The sequence below is a fragment of the Eptatretus burgeri genome, chromosome 18 (assembly GCF_056783735.1).
Source record: "Eptatretus burgeri isolate ZD-2024b chromosome 18, Ebu_testis_v1, whole genome shotgun sequence".
In the NCBI taxonomy this organism is placed as follows: Eukaryota; Metazoa; Chordata; class Myxini; order Myxiniformes; family Myxinidae; genus Eptatretus; species Eptatretus burgeri.
This window is the reverse complement of record NC_140978.1, coordinates 31912149-31932843: the sequence shown is the minus strand read 5'-3', so window position 1 is coordinate 31932843 and position 20695 is coordinate 31912149. Positions and strand designations below refer to the sequence as shown.

At 43.7% G+C, this 20695-nt stretch overlaps 1 protein-coding gene across 2 annotated transcripts in view; it reads left to right on the top strand.

Annotated features, from left to right (window-relative positions):
- ACAD9 (acyl-CoA dehydrogenase family member 9) overlaps window positions 1-12748 on the top strand; it is a 46112-nt gene extending 33364 nt beyond the window's left edge. For both annotated transcript variants that reach the window (XM_085863805.1, XM_085863804.1), the window contains exons 14-19: window positions 4508-4587; window positions 8375-8501; window positions 8997-9074; window positions 9363-9491; window positions 11992-12064; window positions 12216-12748. In XM_085863805.1, coding sequence (XP_085719931.1) covers window positions 4508-4587; window positions 8375-8501; window positions 8997-9074; window positions 9363-9491; window positions 11992-12064; window positions 12216-12316 — 588 coding nt within the window. In that variant the 3' untranslated portion in view covers window positions 12317-12748. The remainder of the gene's footprint in view (window positions 1-4507; window positions 4588-8374; window positions 8502-8996; window positions 9075-9362; window positions 9492-11991; window positions 12065-12215) is intronic.
- Window positions 12749-20695: the final 7947 nt, after the last annotated feature.

Below are 20695 nucleotides of genomic sequence, written 5' to 3'. Positions count from 1 at the left end.
CCCCGCTCCCTTTGATTCCCAGCCCCCTGGTAGCCATCAGCTCTAATCCCGTACAACACTCTGAAAGGGGTCTCACTGGCTCCTCTGGCCTTCCTGGGTCGCCAAGGTCCTCCCCGCCTTGGTCGTCCAACCAGACCCTCTCCCAGTTGCCTCCAGACACTGTCACCATTAGCCACCAGGTGGTGAATCTCCTTGAAGGGGGTCGCAATTCACGCTCACCGTGAGCTTCAGCAATCCCTGTGGACAAGCACATCATCCCCACCCACAAAACCCACATGACTCCCCCACCCCATCGGCCTTACATGTGACACCTGCATTTCTAACACTTCACCGACCATGACCTTCCCTGTTACCACACCATGCCCAATAAAAAAACAATGTGTGCACCATACATTTCACTTCTTCACTTAAAACAACTCACATAGCACTTCTCACACGATCCACGCACCAGCCATTGGACAGCCACTCGTGCCCGCTTTGTTACCAATTACCCACTGTCCCGATTGTCACTCTAAAACCCAGCAGAACTTACAAACCCATGCCAATTTTCCCACAATTCATTTTTTTCCACCAAAGGAGGGCACTTCGCCACAATCTCAGCAGCCGAGCATGGCCGTATATGCTCAGCCCAATCTAGTCTCCCCGACCCCCGACAGTGATCTCCGGACCCGACCTATGAAAGGGCATCTCAGATAGACCTGGCGGTTCAGCAGGAGGATTCACCCTCTCCGAGTCTAAAAGTCTGTTGGAGGGTCCCTCCATCGCCGGGTACCGGCAATATCGTTGCATGTGTCCTCTTCGCCCGCACCGGAAACAACTCCCCATAAAAGGCCCCCGTGAGTATCGGTGAAATGTCTCTTCCGGTTCCGGACCCCCTCGGCCATAATTGAATTGCTCTATTGGCTGGGCTGGACCCCGCCGCTTTGGCGCACCAACTACCGAATTACCCCTTATCAAACTTAATAGTTTCTGGCAAATTTCCTGAAACATTTGGGTAATGCCAATTTCTCCCAGCCCCCCTCCCTGATCCTGGATCTCCGCCTGTCGGATCGTCACCGATGGCCTCTCTGGAACCCGACCCGGCCGACTCCACGAGGCCAGCCTGGCCGCGCACTCGGCCGCTCGGTGAACGGTGGGTGGATCCTGTAACTCCACTAGCGCTCGGACCTCAGGGTCAGGAAGAGCAGCTAAAAATTTCTCGAGTGCCAGTCTGTCCCACGCCTCCACTGTAAGGTCCCGATACGCGATCCTGACTGATTGGTAAATGTCCTGTGCCAGCTCCTGCACTGTCTCACCCGGCTTTAATCTGCGGTGCTAGAGCTGGGCCCGCACCAGATCACAGTTTGCTGCAAACCCAAATCGACGGCTCAACCCCTCGCAAATGTGGGAGCTGGTCAACATCCCCTCCGCGATCACGTTTAACACATCTGCGGCTGGTCCCCCCAACGTTGCCACCAAATTCCCTGTACGTTCCTGCTCATTCCACCCGTTTAGTCGGGAAATGCACTCAAATTGCGTCAGAAAAGCTTCAACGCTCCCTGACCCGTCAAAATTTACCAGGGGGATCACTTTTACGGTGGCCCGCTTCTCAGTTTCTCCCTTGTCCGAATCCAGCCCAGGGAACAAACACCCTTGTGGCTGCGTATCCAATTTCGGAGCCCACTGTGGCCAAAGATGTTTTGTGGTGAATGTCTCATGGGTCAATTTTGCCTCCTGTTCCAAACGTTGAATGGACCGATTCACCTCTTCCCGCAGGATCTTCTGGGCCCGCACAACCTCCTCCAAGGCTCCGTCGCGAGTTTGTAGCTGCTCCTCAACCAACCCGGACACTCTACTTACAAAAGACGGCTCTACCAGGCCTTTATCCAAGACTTCATCTTGGCTCATAATTTTATCTTGTTCGTCCAAACGAGCCTCCAATCCTTTTACCTCCTCCGCCAAATTCATCCCTTGCTTCCTCAGCTCTCCCCACTCTTCTACTTGCAGCTGCATACGAGCATCCACACAGGCACGATGACGTTCCAGGCTTTCATCCACTTTATCAACCTGAATGTTCGTTGCATCAATTTTATCTACCAATTTTTTTCGTATATTTTCCCCCTCCAATGTAATTTCTACCTTTGTTTCCTCCAATCTATCCTCGAATTTACTTTGTATTTCTGCCAATTTAACATCCATACACTCCTGCATCTCAGTTTTCATTTTCTCCATCTTTTCCCCCAATTCATCCCTCATTAAATCAATCCGTGCACCCAACTGTTCCCCCATTACCCCCAATTGATCTGTCATTTCTGCCCTCTGTGTCACGAATTGATTTGCCATTTCTGCCCTCTGTGTCACGAATTGATTTGTCATTTGTACCGTCATGTCCCCTATTAAACGTTCCAACATTGTCTGGATCGACATCGCGCCGGTTTCCGGCGCTGCCGGCCCCGTTACGGGCGATGAAACACGGTCTACGCTCGGAATGGGGGAGGTTCCAACCCTACCCCCGTCTCTCCCTTCTTCCCCCGACTCGCTGCCAGACACGTGGCCTTCCTCCTCAAACATCTGCACATCAGCCATGGTGCAGAAGTCCCGTTTGCCGCAAAGTAATTTAAATTTGAAAAATCCCGCCAAAATTTTCCCGCGCTCGCGCGCTTTTCTGTAGTACTTTTCTATTCCAATTCGTGGCAAGATTTTAATCTTGGTATGTTCTCCCGATACCAAATATAATTTAGAGGGGTTCGAACAACCCACTTCTGACACCAATGTGACGTCCACGGGACTTGAACAGTCCCGCCAACGTAGAATGAGCCGAAACGATGGAGGCGGTTTATTTATTTATAACCCAAACATGGCGGTTCTAATCGCTCTACCGCAAACGGGACGAGGAAGGTGGCACGAGTCACTTTTCACTGAGTTGATGATGTTTATTCATTTTTATTATTGACTAGAAATAACAAGACTCGGCAAGAAGAGGGATCCGGGGCGATTCGACGGGATGGTGTGGGATCGGGTGTGGGGGAAAAACACAGACTATTCCAATGAATATACAGATCTTAAACCCTCTAAGGTGCCAAGCGCGCACACACACACACACACACACACACACACACACACACACACACACACACACACACACACACACACACACACACACACACACACACACAATGTAGCTATTTCTGGTGGTCAGGCTGGACCGTCGTGTGGACGCAATCAGCACAACAACAAGGACGCTCTCCGCGCAACAGCCTCCACACCAAAAAAACACGATCGTTTTGTCCCGATCTTCTTCCTCTTCCTTTTCGACCCCGAACAGAACCTTTTTATCCTCCTGTCCTCGTCACTTCCAATCGAGCCGTTTATTGGCCCACCGCCGTCGCCTTCCGCCAATCGTGATCACGGGGCGGAGCCATCCGCTGCACTGTCCTGTGACGTCACGGCCAGTCTCCAGAGAATACCAAAAGGGGTTTATGCAGACACACTTACCCTATCCCGTGTCCCTATCTAATTACGTGACAATTATCATTTCCCCCCTTGAAGAAATGAACATTTACTAGACAACTTATCACCACTGAATTGCTACTTATTACATCGAGATCCTGGTAAACTCGAACAGCATGGCATACCTAATTAAACATCCTAATTACCCTTTGAATGCATACCCCCCCCTCAAACGTAACAATATATATCTGTCTCTCTGTCTCTGGCTTTCTTTGTTCGTAATGCATGGCCACATCTTTTAAGTGACAAACTCCAAATTATGGGAACAATTACAAGTTTGTGTGGGAGCTAACATGGGACATAGGCTATGTGGCTGTAGCCACATGTGGTGGGTGTGAGGGGCTGGGGGGGAGGGGAGGTGGGGCATAAGTTATCTCTGCAAATGTGTACCGTGTAGCACCACCTGGTGGTGGCAGAGGGTACTACGACATATATTTTTACCTGGGCAATGCTGAGGTTAAAGCACTCTTCACACTGGTAAATTTGTCCTCCTCTTCTCCCCTACGCCCCCAACGGGCCTGTCAAAGCCTGTCATCGTGTGTGAGATTTCTCGTGTGAGGGCACATCAGGACGAATGGGAGACAAAAGGTGGGGGTGGGGAGCAAGACGCGAGTACGAGGAAGGGTTAAAGCACTCGATGCATCAGTAAATTTGGCAAACAGGATGACTAATTGGTGGATCAGTGAAGGGACAAGTAGGCTGTGCTAGTACATGTATAAATTATACTTTTTGTTTTGTTTAACAAGTCAATTGATGAAAAAGTTCCATCCGTTCAACACACTAAGCCGTGGAACGTATTATTTGATTTAGCCGGATGTGGAGATGTGTGTTATGTTGCATGACATGATATTCTGACATGGACTAATCGGTAAACTTGAAGGATGGAATGCATTTTGGGTAATTCTGTGATCGCTGTTGCTAATTACACCACCATGGTATGAATTTTGTTGTTATTGCAAGCTCTTGCGGTGGTATATTTGCTTTTGTATGTGATTGCTATTCGTGATTCTCTCCCTAGGGAACAAATGAAATTCTGCGGATGTTCATCGCACTGCAAGGTGTCCAACATTCTGGAAAGATCATGACCAATAGAGTAAAGTATGTACTGGGGTTGGACGTGGTGGCATCATTTTTTAAATTATTATTCTGTTGTTTGAAAGCATTTTTTTTTTCTGTTTTGGATCAAGATGAGCATTTAACGTCAAACCTCGTTTGTGAATTTATCCTCAACTCCAGAGAGGTTAATGAACTCACTGTGTTTATCTCTTGAAGGCACCACTGCCGACAGCTACCAATATTTGTCTTGATCCAAACATTTATCGTCGGAACACCCAAATTCTGTATAGTACCAGAAAGCAGAAGAAAGATTAATTTTTTTCAAGTAAGCATTAAACTATAAGGGGTACCATCTCACTTGGCTCTCGAATCGTAACCACTTCCCGAAACTCAAAATCGCCGCCAAAACGGTCACCTTTTCCGATGAGCCTGAAATACCATTGTGGGAAATAATTCTCAGTCTTAAACCACATCTGATAGGATGGCGCAGAGCCCGTGCACTGTGAGCTGTCTGCTCTGGGTTCTGTTCTTGACCCGACTACAAACTGTTGGATTGGTGATTCAGAGTCAGGGGGTTGCGTCGATCGGCACTACGTCCCTCGGTTGGATGTTAAGCCGGTGACCCATCAAGCCAGCATTGGCTCCTTCTGGTGGCTGTTAAAGATCCCATGGTGTCTTTGCACATTGAGTCGAGTGAAATCGGTGCCCTGCCAGCACAGCATGTACTGTACTCTTCAAGTCTGGTCATATACCAATCTCGAGACTAGACCTTTTATTTTATTCACTTATTTGTTCATGTATTTTCCACCCTTTTAATGCATTTTTTAAAATACACTTTATCAGCACATTTCTTTGTCATGTACAAGAAGTTTCCATTTTGAATGCTTGTTTGTCTTCTCTTTCCAGACTTTGAAAGTTCAGAAAGATTATCTGCCATATACTGTGCAAATTATTCCAAAAAATAACCGAGCAGATTGAGTTGTGTGTTAGCTCTCATACGAGCCTCGACCAAGGTATACAAAAAAAAAAAAAAAAAAACCTTTCATCTGCTAATTTTTTTTGTTTGTTTGTTTTGGTATAATTTGTATATGGCAGATAATCTCTCTGGACTTCAACATGCAAAGAGTCTGGGTAAGAGATTTAAACTTTTTATTATTATTGTATATATATATATATATATATATATATATATATATATATATATATATATATATATATATATATATATATATATATATATTTTTTTTTTTCAGTATCGAATGCTCGTAGTGGAGCTGTCAAACACAAATCTCACACAGGTGGACATGCAAACAAATACATGAGACAAGCCAGTAGGCGGCGATGGGTCGCCAAGCATGGAAACTACAAGATGTAGAGCAAAATGGATGTCATATAGTGGATAGGGAATCACCTTAAGATTATGCATATCAAATCTCATCGAGTTCCATCTACTGATTACTACTCGGTATCCATTTGAATGAAAAGTACCGAAAATGCGGTTTGAAATCGGAAATCCCCAAAGTTCGAGGGGGTGCTGTGGGTGAACAAAGATCTAAATCGAAAATCCGGCTCGATCGTTTGTGCACAATGTATTCCAGACGATTAGTGTGAATTTTCATGACCATCCGACCATAACCCTAGGAGTAGCATTTGGCGCGAAGGCACCTCCAGCTCTCGCATATTATCGATTTTTGCACGAATTGACCTTTGACCCCTGACCTAAGTGAAATCGGTCAATATGTCCTGAGGCAAAGTTGTAGTACTCATTGAGTACCATGAACCTGCAAAGTTTCATTCGTATCGATGCACTCACCTGGTCGCTAGGGGCCCTTCAATTTTCGCGCATACCCTAATTGTAGGGGTGCTGCGGGTAAAGTATTCTATATATCACAAAAACCGGAATAATACTGTATTTGATAGAGCATCACCTGTAGATCATTCATGCCAAATTTCATAACCCTACGTGGGATAATGGCTTTCGGAATTGATTTCGCGTGAACGGTACTGATTTTGAAGGTTTTTCGGTTGTTGCAAGGGAACCAAAGCGTCCCTAGCAACCATCACAATTTCCAAAGAACTAGGTCATAAGATGTACCTCCCACCCGAGTTTGGTCAAAATCCGCCCACGTTTACTACCAATTATGCTGATGACAAACGAACAAACATCCAAACAAACAGACAGAATTACTGACAATAAGGGTCACCTATTTCAGCGACCCAACACAACTGTTCGACGAGATGAACACAGTGTTTGCATTCAAGGTATTTCTACTGAATTTGAAGGAGAGCCATTTCAGACATCCAAATGCATCCAAAAAATAAGAACAGCACTCAGTAGAGCACATAGTCTCCCCTCGTGTGCTCATTCTGAATGAAAATATCATTGTTAACTGAACAGGCTACTATTACGGCCCTTTGTTCTTATGACCCACATACCCGTATCATCCATGCACCTTTAATTGTCGCATACATTGCCATTATCCGTAGCTTTATTGATTATTAGGATATTTAACCACCACTTTTGTGCGCATTAAGGCTAAATTGTGCTAATGAAGATGGATATGAAATCAAATTGAAACGATATTCCCCATGGCTCGTCAATCATATGTATATGTAAGAAGTTGCACATCGATTAGCGGGTTTGTTGACTTATTTTTTACTTTTTAAAAAAAATTTTGCATTTTTATTTTCAATTCAATCTGGCCACCAGACCATGTGACCAATGACATCATGAATTTAATTCTTCACTCTCATCCATCCAGTCGCAGATCATGTATATATATATATATATATATATATATATATATATATATATATATATATATATATAGTTTCAGATTTTTTGGATAAGGGATTTTGATTTACCCAATTATTGCTGGAATACCACTTCACCGATGTCCTTATCACCCTATACACCTCATGGGGAGTTGATGATGTGTGCCAAGTTTCAATACTTTTTCGTTGAGTGGTTTCGGAGAAGATGTCCAATTTTTTTTTTCCTTTCAGCCAGTTTGTCTGCCATACCATGTGACCAATGACATCAGAGTTGTCAATAAAATGTGGGATGTCCTCCGATGTTTATTTTCACATCAGTCGGACAAGCTTTGGCAGATTTTTTTTTTTTTAATGTGAAAATATAGTCGTGCACACACACACACACACACACACACGCACACCGGTGTTTCCAATCGTCTCACAACCCCTTCAGGGTGAGAATAATGAAGAAGGTAGGTATTGCTTGGACCCTGGTCTGGTGGTGTATCCAACACTTGTGAATTTCCCAAATGGAATTTCAAATTTGCTGGAGTGTTCTCACCCGTAAAAATGCAAGATGCAACACCGTGCTAGGAACCACCTTCAGGTTAAACGAACCAATTCTTAAATCGGCCCGTGTGGCAGCGCAGCCGATGATGTGGTGATTGGGCTTTTGCTGTTGATAACAGAACAATTTCTCTCTTTCTAACCTACCGTCAGCTTCCGCTTGCTTCCCACAATGGTTGGCATACCTCGGTTAATGTGCTGTTGATTTCATCCATTGTTCAATTGTGGAGTGAGCTGAAATCCAAGAGCAGATTGTGTTTGGCTCATTGAGACTCAAAAGCAGGCGTTGATTGGGAGTTGACGTTTTTAATTGGATGGTTTAACCTTTTAATTTCCCTGTTTGTTGTCCTTTTGGCCACTGAATTGAATAACCTGTAGACCTTGTTGTGATGCTGGTGGCAGTGGCTGCTATGGTTGCAGAGAGATTGATGGTGGTGGCAGTGTTTGTGCCCATGTTGAGAGATTGCTGCTGGCACTGGGGAGTGACAATGGCTGTGCCCGGTGGTAGGGAAATGAAACGAGGAGATGTTGCTCTGGTGTTTGGAACGTTGTTCAAGAAAATGAAGGATTCGGTTGTTTCCACTGTGGACCTGGGGCTCACTGGGAAGGATGGTGTTACACATCCCAGTCTGGAGGTACCTGCTCTTTGTATATACTTAACGACTCTGGTGATTATTTATTTACCAGTTTTTTATTTTTCTATGCAAGATCGAGGCTTGTGCAAAATGGTATAGGGTAAATTGAACGAACTGACAGTGAGGCCACAGTTGGGTACAACAACCAAATGATTTGACGAACAGGAAAATGGGAGTAAAGAGGGGAGAAAGTGCAGTAACCTGCAAGTAAGAGTGTTTCGTTTGGTTACGAGTTGATGGGGGTAAAAATGACTGTGGGTAGGTATGGGGAATTACATGAGATGTTATTGCACCACCTGCTTCAATGTATGATGGGCATCAAATTCCTGGAAGGAATTGGAAAGGTGGGGGGGGGGGGAGGTGGCATCTTGATCAACCTCAGGTAGGTGGTTCCATTTCATTTTTTTTGGCTGTTGAATACAATGGTAGACTTGATTGGTATTTTTGTTTTTACTGGACTTTCTCTGGACTTGGTTTATTTAATGTCCCTCACAGAACAGTGCCAAGAAACTTGAGGAAAATGTTTACAACTTTGGAAATGCTGTGTATATCGTGCTGCACCGCTTTGGCAAGGTAACCACAACATGACCACCTCGCTCACTCGATCCCAAATGTTGTACATATGCGAGATGCACAGATTTTTGTGCCGGTGCTTTGTCATGGTTTAGCTGATTTGGCTGGTTTCTCACACTTTCATCAGGTTATTTAATTAAATAATCTCATCAAAACAAAGTCCTATTTGCAGCGGCTGTATGATTTTGTGTTTTCTGTTCGATGTTCTGCAAATGAGGGGTGTGTGGGGAATGGGCAGGTTACAATGGATCCTCTCTGAGAATGCACTTCCATTCCCATCTCCAACAGACCATCGTGGATGAGCAGCTTGTTCTGAAGCGTTTGGCAGATGTGGCGACAAACTGCTTTGCCATGACCGCAGTGGTATCGCGAGCCTCTCGAGCAATTTCCATCGGACTTCGGAACCATGATCATGAGGTGTATCAATCTGCACGGCCCAATGTCTTTGCTCTACTTAATCTGAGGTTTTGCATTCCTCATGGAATGCATAGATATCGGTGTAATCTTCCAGTGCTGGAAACTTCCTCGTGGTCTTTTCTCGATTTATTCGAGGGCTTTGTCCGCCATATATTGCTCAGCTGCTAAAGTGATGATAATTACCAGCGCACAAAGCGCAAAGCGAGGGAAAGCAATTGGTTCACTCCGTCTGTGATCGAGAAACTTCAATTGAATTCCACATTTTGAACTGTAGAACACGAATCGGCTTGCCTGCACTTCCAAAAATCTGCAGTTTTGCAGTACTTTTCGGAAATAGGGAATATTGTACAGTCTCATCCATGGTGCGCATGCGCACAGTGTGGTAAAGCAATTGTTTGTCTGTCTGGCATTCAAAAAAATATTGAAAATAATTCCAAACAGGAAACACTGTTTTTAGGGACTTCATAAAGGACACAAACAATGGGCATGAATAACTAATGTAAGTGTTAAATAAGGTCTTGTAAAAAAAAAAGTTTCCCAAATGTATCAATGGTGGTAAACTTCCGATTCAATGTCTTGTAGTTTTTTTAAAGTATTATTTATTCATAGATATTTTTTGACAACCTTAAAAACTTTTCTTTTTAATTTCAATTGAATTTATATTGTCACTTCAGAGGCTCACAAATGTGATGTGCCTTTTTTGCAGAAAACCTAATGTCTCCACGATCAGCCATACAATATTTTACCTTCGACTCGCCATGCTGGGGTTGTGAGCTGTTGCGGCGTATTCACCCCCAGCACGTACCCAATTCAAATAAAAGGCGGGAGAAGCTCCTTGTAATTAAAATGGGTTTTATTAATCAACCAGTCTGGCTATCCGAAGGCAAGGAGCGATGAAGGTGATGCAAGATGGCACAGATCCAACACGATAGCGATGATTCTCAGAGGCCAGGGCTTGTGCGTCCACTATCCTTCACAGTGCTGATCACAAACTGGTGTGTTCCACATCAGTCAGACCTTCCCGGACTTTGGAACCACCTCCCCAAGTCCCATAGTTGGCCACCCGCCATTGTGGACGCCACCTTTTTCTCACCATCCCATCCCGCATGGCGTGTCCATTAATAAAGTCCTTTAGCCCTTATAGGCTTGCAGTGCATCTCATCGCCATGGCCTACGCACACCTATGTTAACACTCACCACCTCCTCGGTGCACATATTACATACAACTTACCCAGGTAAAAATGCTGCAGTTAGAACGAAAGTATATGAGAGTTGCACTCTCATATACTATAGTTGGTAACAGGTCCTACTACAGTAGTCTGCAGAGAATTACTACAGGAAAGGAATGCTATTGTTGCTTGGGTACCTCTGGACATTTAGCTAATGCAGGGAGGAACCTAAGCTATGCGATTACACGCTCCATGCAATACTTACCACCATCTCGCTATGGATGTCCTCCATACCCCATACCCTCTCCCACGTAACAATATATGTTGAACACTGTAGAACACAAATTGCCTTGTTTCCACTTCAGTTTAGCAGTACTTTGCCATCATTATACGCTGGCTTGACCAATTAAATTTGCCACTCACACTCAGGGAATGGGAACATTGATATTTGGGCAAAATGGTGGCACCCAGCGATGGCACCAGCCTGAGCTAACTTTGTCCAAAAGATCAGTCTGGTTGAGTGTATCTTTTTCTCAAATATTAGTCCAAAATCGTCAGTTCCTCCGAGAGGAGTTGGCAGAAGGTTCACTCTGGACCAGTAATTCTTAACCTGGGGAAAATTTTTCGGATTTCAGGGGGGAAATTATTTTTTAGGTTGAACAAGTTTCAAACTATTTATTGCGTTGAATACGTCGTCCGAATACGCTTCCCAAATGATGAAAAATTAGCGGAACAAAAATTAATGTTGATTTTAGGAATACTAATGTTAAAAGAATATGACTGTTAATGTTATGCAATAAATCGTGTATCAATATTTTAATGAAAATATTTATTGCAATAATTTTTTAAATAAATTTTAGTATTTTTTTATTAATTTATTGTTGATAATGTGGTGGGGGGGAGGGGATATCATTATTCGGCAATTTCAAACGGGGAAACAATACTAAAAAGGTTAAGAAACCCTGCTCTGGACTGTTCTGTTTAACCCATCGGCTTTATACTGTTAACATCACGCCTGTTATTCAAATTCAACATCGATCGTGCTCAAATGGAAATCAAGAGTTGAAAAGACCCTTCCCATGTCTCTTCTCATTGCATGGGGTAAAGTGTTCTTTGAACTCTCGTTATTTGGGTAGGTGACAAGAACAAGCTGATTGGGTTTTGGTTTCGGTTCGGATATAGATACGGGTCTATTAGTGGTATACAAATGTAAAGTGTTCAGCCTGGCGGAAGTATGTGCTCCACTGAGTGCTGTTCTCGTTTTATCTGCATTTATTTGTCGGCTTTTGTGCACATGTTTTGAATGCTTTCCCATTCCTGTACCCATGCAGGTTCTTCTCGCCAATACTTTCTGCTCGCAGATTTATTTCAAGAACAACTACCTCATGTCCGAGTTGCAAAAACGTGAGCACCCACAACCACACCCCTATAAATCGACCATGAACAGTACGGTAGCTTCTGTGTTGCAAATGGAGAGGTTTTTTTTCCATAATCATAACAGAAGACAAAATATTATCCATGTGTAACTCGTTTTTGGAACTTGTCTTTTTTCCAGACGCTCCAGAGAACATGGACGCGAACATCCAGAAAATAGCGTTTGATGTTTTGAATCAAAGACAGTACCTTTGTTCAAGCCCGCTAGAGAGGACGTTCTAGGGTCATATATCGCACAAAGATGGGAAATTTTCCTTAACCTCAAACCTCTTTGTGGTTGGTGGTGCCGCAGATCAAACTTGACGATCGAGTTTTTCCGAAATGATCAAGACTGCTCGTGATCGAATGAGATATTTTGATTTTCTTGATATGAAGGTGTTCGTACTGGACAATAACAATGCTTGGGTGAATCTGATATCCTGGTAAATTAAAAATAGTTGATTGTAATCGAGCAACCGTTGTCAACCACTTATTCCTGCAGGAAAAGCTTTGTGATCATACAGTGGTTGTCCATTGTTTGCTTTTTCAGTCGTGTGTGGTACATGCAGTTTCAGGTACAAGGGGTCTCCTGTACACCTTTGTGGTGATTTATTGATTTAACATGGACATGCAGAGATGGAAAGAAACTTTTTCGAATAAAGTGAGCAAAATTCCTTTGAAGTCTCCATTGATGCCCCACATTTCGATTAGAGGGTTAGTAAAGGACGGACCCATTTTCTTTGGACCATTCTTCTGGAATGTATTAAAACATGGAAGTATACATCTTATCATCTGTCCAAAGGGAGAGGGTTCATTACAAATGCAGTGATGCTTGATGAAGCATCGTTTGGTCTTGTTTGGGAAGTCTTTAACCCTCATCTTCTGTGTACCAAGCAAAGCCTCCACCTCAAATTGTCATGCTGCATTTGCTTGCTGTCCAGGTCTACGATGCCTGCAATTCTTGGTGCTGTAATGACCTATTGAGCATTTACTTCTTTTTGTGCCTCCGCTGACAGTCGCCGGACGCATTATGTTTTTAGGTTGTACCGTTCGTACGTCCATTCTAATTTTCTCTTCTTTTTTTTTTTTCTTTGCACATGCTTATCCGATCGACATGAATTTTTCACCATATGTGCGCCTACTCATGTCGAATGATTCAGTGATAATTATGATATAATAGGTCACGTGGTGTTCCAGCTCTGTTTAAAAAATATATTTTTAAAAAAGCTAAAAATTAGAACTCTATCTCCGAAACCGCTCCATGGAAAAAATTGAAACTTGGCACATGTGAAGTATTCCCCATGGGAAACAAGTGATTTTTGTTTTCTTTGATGTCATGGTTGGCTTTGTTATGACGACATAATTGCATGTGTTGAATACTTTATCCCATCAGAATGAAAATATGTGAGGGTCACCTCGAGCTAAATTGTATGGGGGGGGGGGGTCGGGAATTGATGACATCGGTCATTGGTTTAGCCAACCCCATTGTTTTTAACATTAAACCCTTCAAAAACCTTCTTCTCTGAAACGTCTTAACAGATCGAGCCGAAACTTTACAGGTATGATCGTCTACCCATGAGGAACAAAAGGTTCCGATCTATGACGTCATAGGTCACATGGTTTGGCAGGTTGGATTTTTTTTTTTGACCAATAAAGCTTTAAAATAACCTTCTTCTCCAGAACAGCTTGACAGATCAAGGGAAAACTTCACCCACACGTTTCCCAAGCCTTGGGGATACCGACGTGTTCACAAATAATTAATAGGTCACATGGTCTGGCAGCCATTTTGGATTGAATAAAAAATCTTTAAAAAAATTTTTTTCTCTTGAACCGCTTCATCAATCGACATAAAATGTCACAGTAATGATCGAGTTGTCATGGGGAATATATCTTTGAAATTTCAACCTGATTGGACGCATGGTCTGGCAGCCAGGATTATTTAATATTTTGAATTTGGGTTCAGGGATTTAAATTCAAACTTTGTACAAGTATGTATAATGTAGGTAAAGGCATATCTGGTGACATCAAAGGTGCCCTTCTAGTTTGCTTATCCTTTAATGGATCAAATTTACTGAAACTATTGCCAAGAATGAAGATGAAAGACTACATTGTGGGCTTTGGGTTTTCCTCTTTCTGGTACGCCTGGTGTTGGCTTAATGGTTCGGGTGGTGGGCTTTGGACCCTGGGATCCTGAGTTCAAATCCCACTCGGCTGTTGAATTAATACCAGGTGGGGTTAACTCAGCCTGTCATCCTTCCGAGGTCGGCAAAATGAGTGCCAGCATGCTGGTATCCTGTGTCGAAGTGGCGACACGTACAGGATTGTGCCCAATAGCCAAGGAGACTGCTTAAGCAGCACCAACGCTCTGCACAGAGTATGGTCCCAATCTCCTCTCCCCTCCTCTCCTCTTTCTGGTGCTGCTGAATAGCGTTGTTGCTGCTGAAGTAGTTTCTTGGCAAGGGTTATACTAGGTGGTTTGCCATTGCCTTCCTAGCAATGTTTGTTCGTGCTCTATCTTTTTAAATGCTGATCCTCAAGCAAGAAAGCAGGATATACCTTTTAAAAATTCTAAATGACCTTGGTGTGACTCATCCAGGTTTAGAACTACTGGCCTCCTCGAGTGAATGCTCTAACTATTACACCACCGAGTCTCGTACGATAACATACGCCAAGACCCTTTGCAGACCATGAGTGCGAGTCGACAGCCGTGTCCAACTCCATCACACTGTGCTCATTGTGTAGTCGGACTGAATTTTGGAATTCGTTCAGGGTGCCCACAATGACTCGCCTTTTCTTCGGGAAAGACACCATGCAGTCTTTATCCTCCATCAGCTATTGCTAGTAGATGGGACACCCGGCTTAATGCCCATCGGAAGGATGGTGCACTTTGTGATTCCCTGCCCACCAAGCACCGATCGGTCATTTTACACTCTGGTCAGGAATTGAACGCACAATGAACGGTTGCTACCTCTGCAGCAACCTGTTGGAGAACAGTGTACCGCGGAACAATGCAACTTTATTGTTTTGCTTTAGTTCTTTTGCTCTGTTTGTGAAGAACCTCAGCCTTCTGAATAGGTTGTTTCCTCTTGTACATGTTAGTTCACACACCCATTGTACAGGAATGGATCCAAGTGGAATTGAGGTTGATTGCCGGGTCCCATCGGCATATTCGATGACTAAATTTTCTCAACATGTTTTCAGAAATCTGTCATGAGAATTTTTGCATGGAAATTGAATAACTTGGTAAGGTGCCTTTGTCTAGACAGATGCAACATTGGCCTCTCCATTGTGTGTTGGAGGCCTCTCCATTGTCTCTATTGTGTGATTGCATCGTACAACAACCTTCCTTGTACCTTACTGGACAACAACTTTTTATTGAGTTTCAAACCACCATACTTGAGCCTTGTTATTGTTCTTTATTTTAACTTTGTTCTTTTTTATTGCCTCCCCCCCCCCACCCCTTTAATTTTTTCGTTCATTCAGGTGTTTACCATGGAATTTTGTTTTGTTCTTCTGAATGAATATCTTTTACTTTCCAACCATTGTCGACAAGAAATATCCAGAAATGTCAAGCATTTGGAATGAAACCACTTGAAGCAGGTATTCCTCATGAATGTGCAATCCTGCATTAAAAAACCTAATTAATATGAATGTGTATCAAAAGCCTCCTTTGGGGCATCTCTGGAATGAAACGTTAGTGCTTCCATCTCCCTTCCACCACCCCCAATCCACAGCTCCTGCTTTTCGTGGAATCCGCCCCACAGCCTGGATTTATCTAAAATCTCGCATACGCACTTACACACACTGTATTCGTCACTCAGGTTTGTTCATGAGAAAGCAGGACCATGGCCTGCAGTAAATGTGGGTATAACGGATGTGTACTGGGATCTCAAATCTCTGTCTACATTCAACATGGGTTCAACGTTGGTCCAAATGGCCCTCTCCTGTTCTTTAAGCTGATGATGCACAACATTATGCATGGCATAATCATTTTTCTATGGGGATGTAGAATTATTTGTGCTAAATTCTCTAAAATTAATGAATTTAACCTTTTTGTTGGGGGGGGGGTGGTGGGTAGGGAGGGAGGAAGGAGGGAGAGTTATGGTCAGGTTATGTTCGTCAGGTTACGCACGTCAGGTTATGTTCGAGCCGTGATGCTCGATCTGCTTGTCCACCTTGCTTGGTCCCACTCTATCGGAAAGTCCACCGGCTGAACAAGTAGGTGTTCTCGACATGTCCTCGTGTGATTGTGTGCTCCACAGATGGATTTATCATTGGTGCTGTCAAAACAGTGAGGCACAGAACATCGTCACAAGGCAAAGGTCATAAGCCATTGCTTTGCTTTAACTGCGAACTATATATGTTTTAACTCGATATTTTTTGAACTATATATATTTAGTTTCACAAAATACGAACTTTTTAACTTCTAAATACGAACTTTAACTATATTTTTCCTGCAATCATTATGTTTTACTCTTGGTTCTTGATCAATATATTACTGCTTTTGATACTTGTGATCATATTAGAGGACTGCATGTGTAAATTGGACATCTGATGCATCCTGACTGCTTATGTACTTGAAACCCGGAGGACTACATTAAAATGAGAATGCCGTACACTATAGATATGAGCGCGACAACTTTTTTTTTTTAGGGAGATATTACAATGATCCGAATGTATCAAGTGGTTTCTCGCTGCACCACTTCTTGTTGGCACGGTGTGATGTGCCCCTCTCCCTCTGCATTTAGCATGAATGTGGAATTTGTTTGTTCAGGGTGCTGGTGATGACTCACACACTCATCGGAGAGACACCGTGGGATCTTTCACATGCAAATGCTAGCGGAAGGGACACCCAGCTCAACGTCCCATCCCAGTGATTGCGTGCTCATTGGTGCAACACCCAGCTTCTGAAACAGCAGGGATATCCGTTTATTGGAAGGTCAGGAATCGAACCATGACTAAACAGCTCAAAGGTGAGTGCTCTTTCCTCCGAGTTGTCCTGCCAGCACAATATTACAAGGAAAAGAGTTGAGACCAAATTTTTTTTTTTTCCTGTCCAGTGTCAAGTAATTTGATGTTTCAGAAAGTAGTATGAATTAAACAAAGGTAGCACCCATTGCCATTCATGACATCATCAGTGCCTTAAATGTTATAAAGAAGAACATATAATGTCTGATTCAGCCGATAAACTTGTGAAGTTCACAGGAAGTTGTTTAAAAATTCCCTATAAACATGTAAAGCATCTTGATGGTGGCATGCCACTGTTTTTTCTGCAGCAGTCGTGGCTCATAAAAAGCCTCAAGCGACAGAGGATACAGCTTATATAACAGACTGGCAAATGTGCGGAGGGAAATGGGTGGACAAGGTGTCGCAAGCACACTGCACTTTGAGAAGGGGAGTGCGTGGTGGTGAAGAAAAGGGTAGTTCATTGAGAGTTGAGTTGTGCATCGGCAAAAGGGGAAACCGTTGAGGAGGTGATGGGTGGAAACGACTCTTGAAAGACCGGAGAGAAGAGAATGAGTCGATGCACACAAAGGAGTTTGTCTGATCCTTCAGCCGACCGAAGAAGTGGAATAACCTGATTTGGAATGTACCCCATCTTTATTTTTTAAATTATAGATTTTTTTGGTCCCCCGCCCCTCCGCCAAGGTCCGATACAGGGGACATTAAAATGACCTCCGACCGACCGATCGATCATCTGTCCATGTACTTTTGTGCACGTGATATATATATATATATATATGTATATGTATATATGTTTTTAATCTTGAGCATTTAGCTTTTATATTGTAGATATCTATGTCGCATGACATTATCTCAAACTGATCGGATGATGGCAGTGATTAGCTGAATTATGATGCCATGGCAACCATCTCAGTAACTTGGCTTGTGTGCGTGATATTTCAAAAACAGTTGAAGATTTAGCTTTCATACTACATGGATCTATTTCTCATACCATCCAAAAGGCAGGGGGCCTAGAGTATCAGCTCCTTTTTAACTTTTGAGGCTGGCAGGACAATTAAGAGGTCTGTACCTCTCGACGCTCACCTTTGACCTTTCTGGCCTTGTTTTGAATCCAGAACAAGCTATAAACGGTCATTCTGGTGTTTTGTTGGCAGGGTGAGGCATCAACGTCTGTGCCATCCCTCTGATGGACACATTAAGCTGGGTGTGCCATTTGCTGGCATTGGTTTATGGGCATTAAAAATCCCATGGCATCTTTCGTGAAGAGTAGGCGAGCTGTCGCGATAACTTGGATGCCGGTGATAACTCATCTACTCTTTATGAAGGACACCGCGGGATATTTAACGTCCATCAACTGTCAGCCGACGGGATGCCAAGTTTAATGTTGATCCGAGGGACGTCACACACATTGATGAAACACAAGGATGGCAGTTTATAGCTCGGCCCGAGATCTGAACCCAGGCTGGACAGCTTGGAGGTGAATGTGCGTACCTCTACGGTCAGACCAACCTGCCAAGCCACCGGCACCCTGAGCAAATTGCACATTCCTGATCCTGCGTCAGAGCGTGACCCACCGATGATTGTGACCCCTAACTACTGAAACTGCCTCGGCAACCTTAGGTGTTTCACAGATTGATGATAAACAAGATGGACAAAACATTATTACTTTTCCAGACAAATGATGTCGCCCACAATTTTTTGAGGGGTGTTTGTCAAAAGCACTTGTGCAGATTTTACATTTCATATCTATCTATAATTCCAGCAGTGTGTGTGTGTGTGTGTGTGTGTGTGTGTGTGTGTGTGTGTGTGTGTGTGTGTGTGTGTGTGTGTGTGTGTGTCTGTGACTGCCGTTTCTCGACGACCGCCGGTCCGATCGGATTGAAACTTGCCAGGAATATTGCTGGGGACCCGCGGATGTGCCTTTGAGGTTTGATATCGATCGGACAAGCGGTTCCCAAGTTACGGCCATTTATCTGTCGGCCAATGACAAGACACGGTGCTATGGTGTCACGAATGACGTCAAAATTAAGGTTTATTTATTTATTTATTTTTGCACGATCGACGGTCCGATCTGACTGAAACTTGCCAGGAATATTGCCGGGGCCCTGCGGATGTGCTTTTCAAGGTTTGATATTAATCGGACGAGCGGTTCCCAAGTTACGGCCATTTATCTGTCGACCAATGACAGGACAACACAATTCTTCTTTGTTTGATGTGACGTCACAATTGACGCTGGGGACCTGAGTATGTTTCCCAAGTTATGGCCATTTATGATACAGTTGATCCAATCTAATTGAAATAATGCCCCAATCCAGTCGTCGTTTACGCCCCTACGGGCCCATACTAGTAATTTGAAAGCTTGTATTCTTAAATAATCGCAATGAAGAAAACGGTTGAAAAATTAGTGGACACCTTTTTCGGAAATTTTTCCTTCATTTCTGACATTTTAGTGGGAAAAACAGTACTGCCATGTTCATGTAATGATCCGAGCCGCCTTTACCTGTTGATGGCCAGCTTAAAATCCCTGCATTTCAATGAGCGCAATGTCATTGTCTGTTTTTTTGTGATCTGTACTATCTCCTCTATCATAGTCTTGTTTACACCCTCATCATTTTGTATACAGCCAGTGGCTGCTGGTTGCATCATTGCCAAGAGCGGGGCTGTGTTGCTGGTGCCCCTTTTCCAGTAACCTGGTACTCATTTTGTCGACCTCGGAAGGATGCCAGGCTGAGTCAACCCACCTGGTGTTTTTTTAACATTTTAAGCCAGCCACCTTAACCGTGAAGCCAACACCAGGCTGTCTGCATCCTGATTGTTTGTGTAAACGGCATGCTCTCCAATGCAGCATCCAAGCCCAATGCATAGTGTCGGGCAATCAATTGTGCTTTCGGGTATTGCAGAGATTCGAACCTGGATTCTCACGCACGTGTGCAGGATAGAGAAGGATTGCTACCTGGGGAAGTGTCCTACATGCCGTCCGTTTGTGCATGTTTACGAAAGGTTGCTCCTCGTCGAGCCTGATTTTGCGTATTTGTTCCTTTGTGACCCATCACTCCAGAAATCCTGACTTTTCTCGATGGTTTTGAAATCGGACCCAGTAGTCCATCAAGTTCTTGTTCCAAACACAAGATCATGTCGGCTGTTGGGAGGAGATCATTTTGGATCACGCTGCGTAACGTCCAGGACCGGTGCAGGTAATCGATCCTGTGGCGAAAAGGTTGCAAACTATTACTTTGATCAGGAAAGCCATTTCTGGTGGTGAATATCTTTGCACTGGTGAGTTATCCGTCAATAATGTGCTCAAACTAATAACCTAGTGGTGAGTTTTCTGAGTCATAGATTTTTTTGTTAAATTCTAAGCATCAGGCATGAAACTATTGGCAACCCAGACCTTGCAAACATTTCATTAGTAACCTCCCGGACCGGTGGCCAAATTTAGGGTACTCTCTCAAATTTGGAGACATAACTAAACATCTCCGGTTCTGTGGTCACTTATGCTTCAGTCACATTTGGCTCGGCGGCCGTAGGGTCTCCAAAATCTACGGGCATTAGCAATTATAGGGTGGCCGCAGTATTTCCACGGTCACACAATGTAGCAGTCACATATGTTTTTATTTTTGGGGGAGCTGCACGGGGTATTTATAAATTGTGGAGACC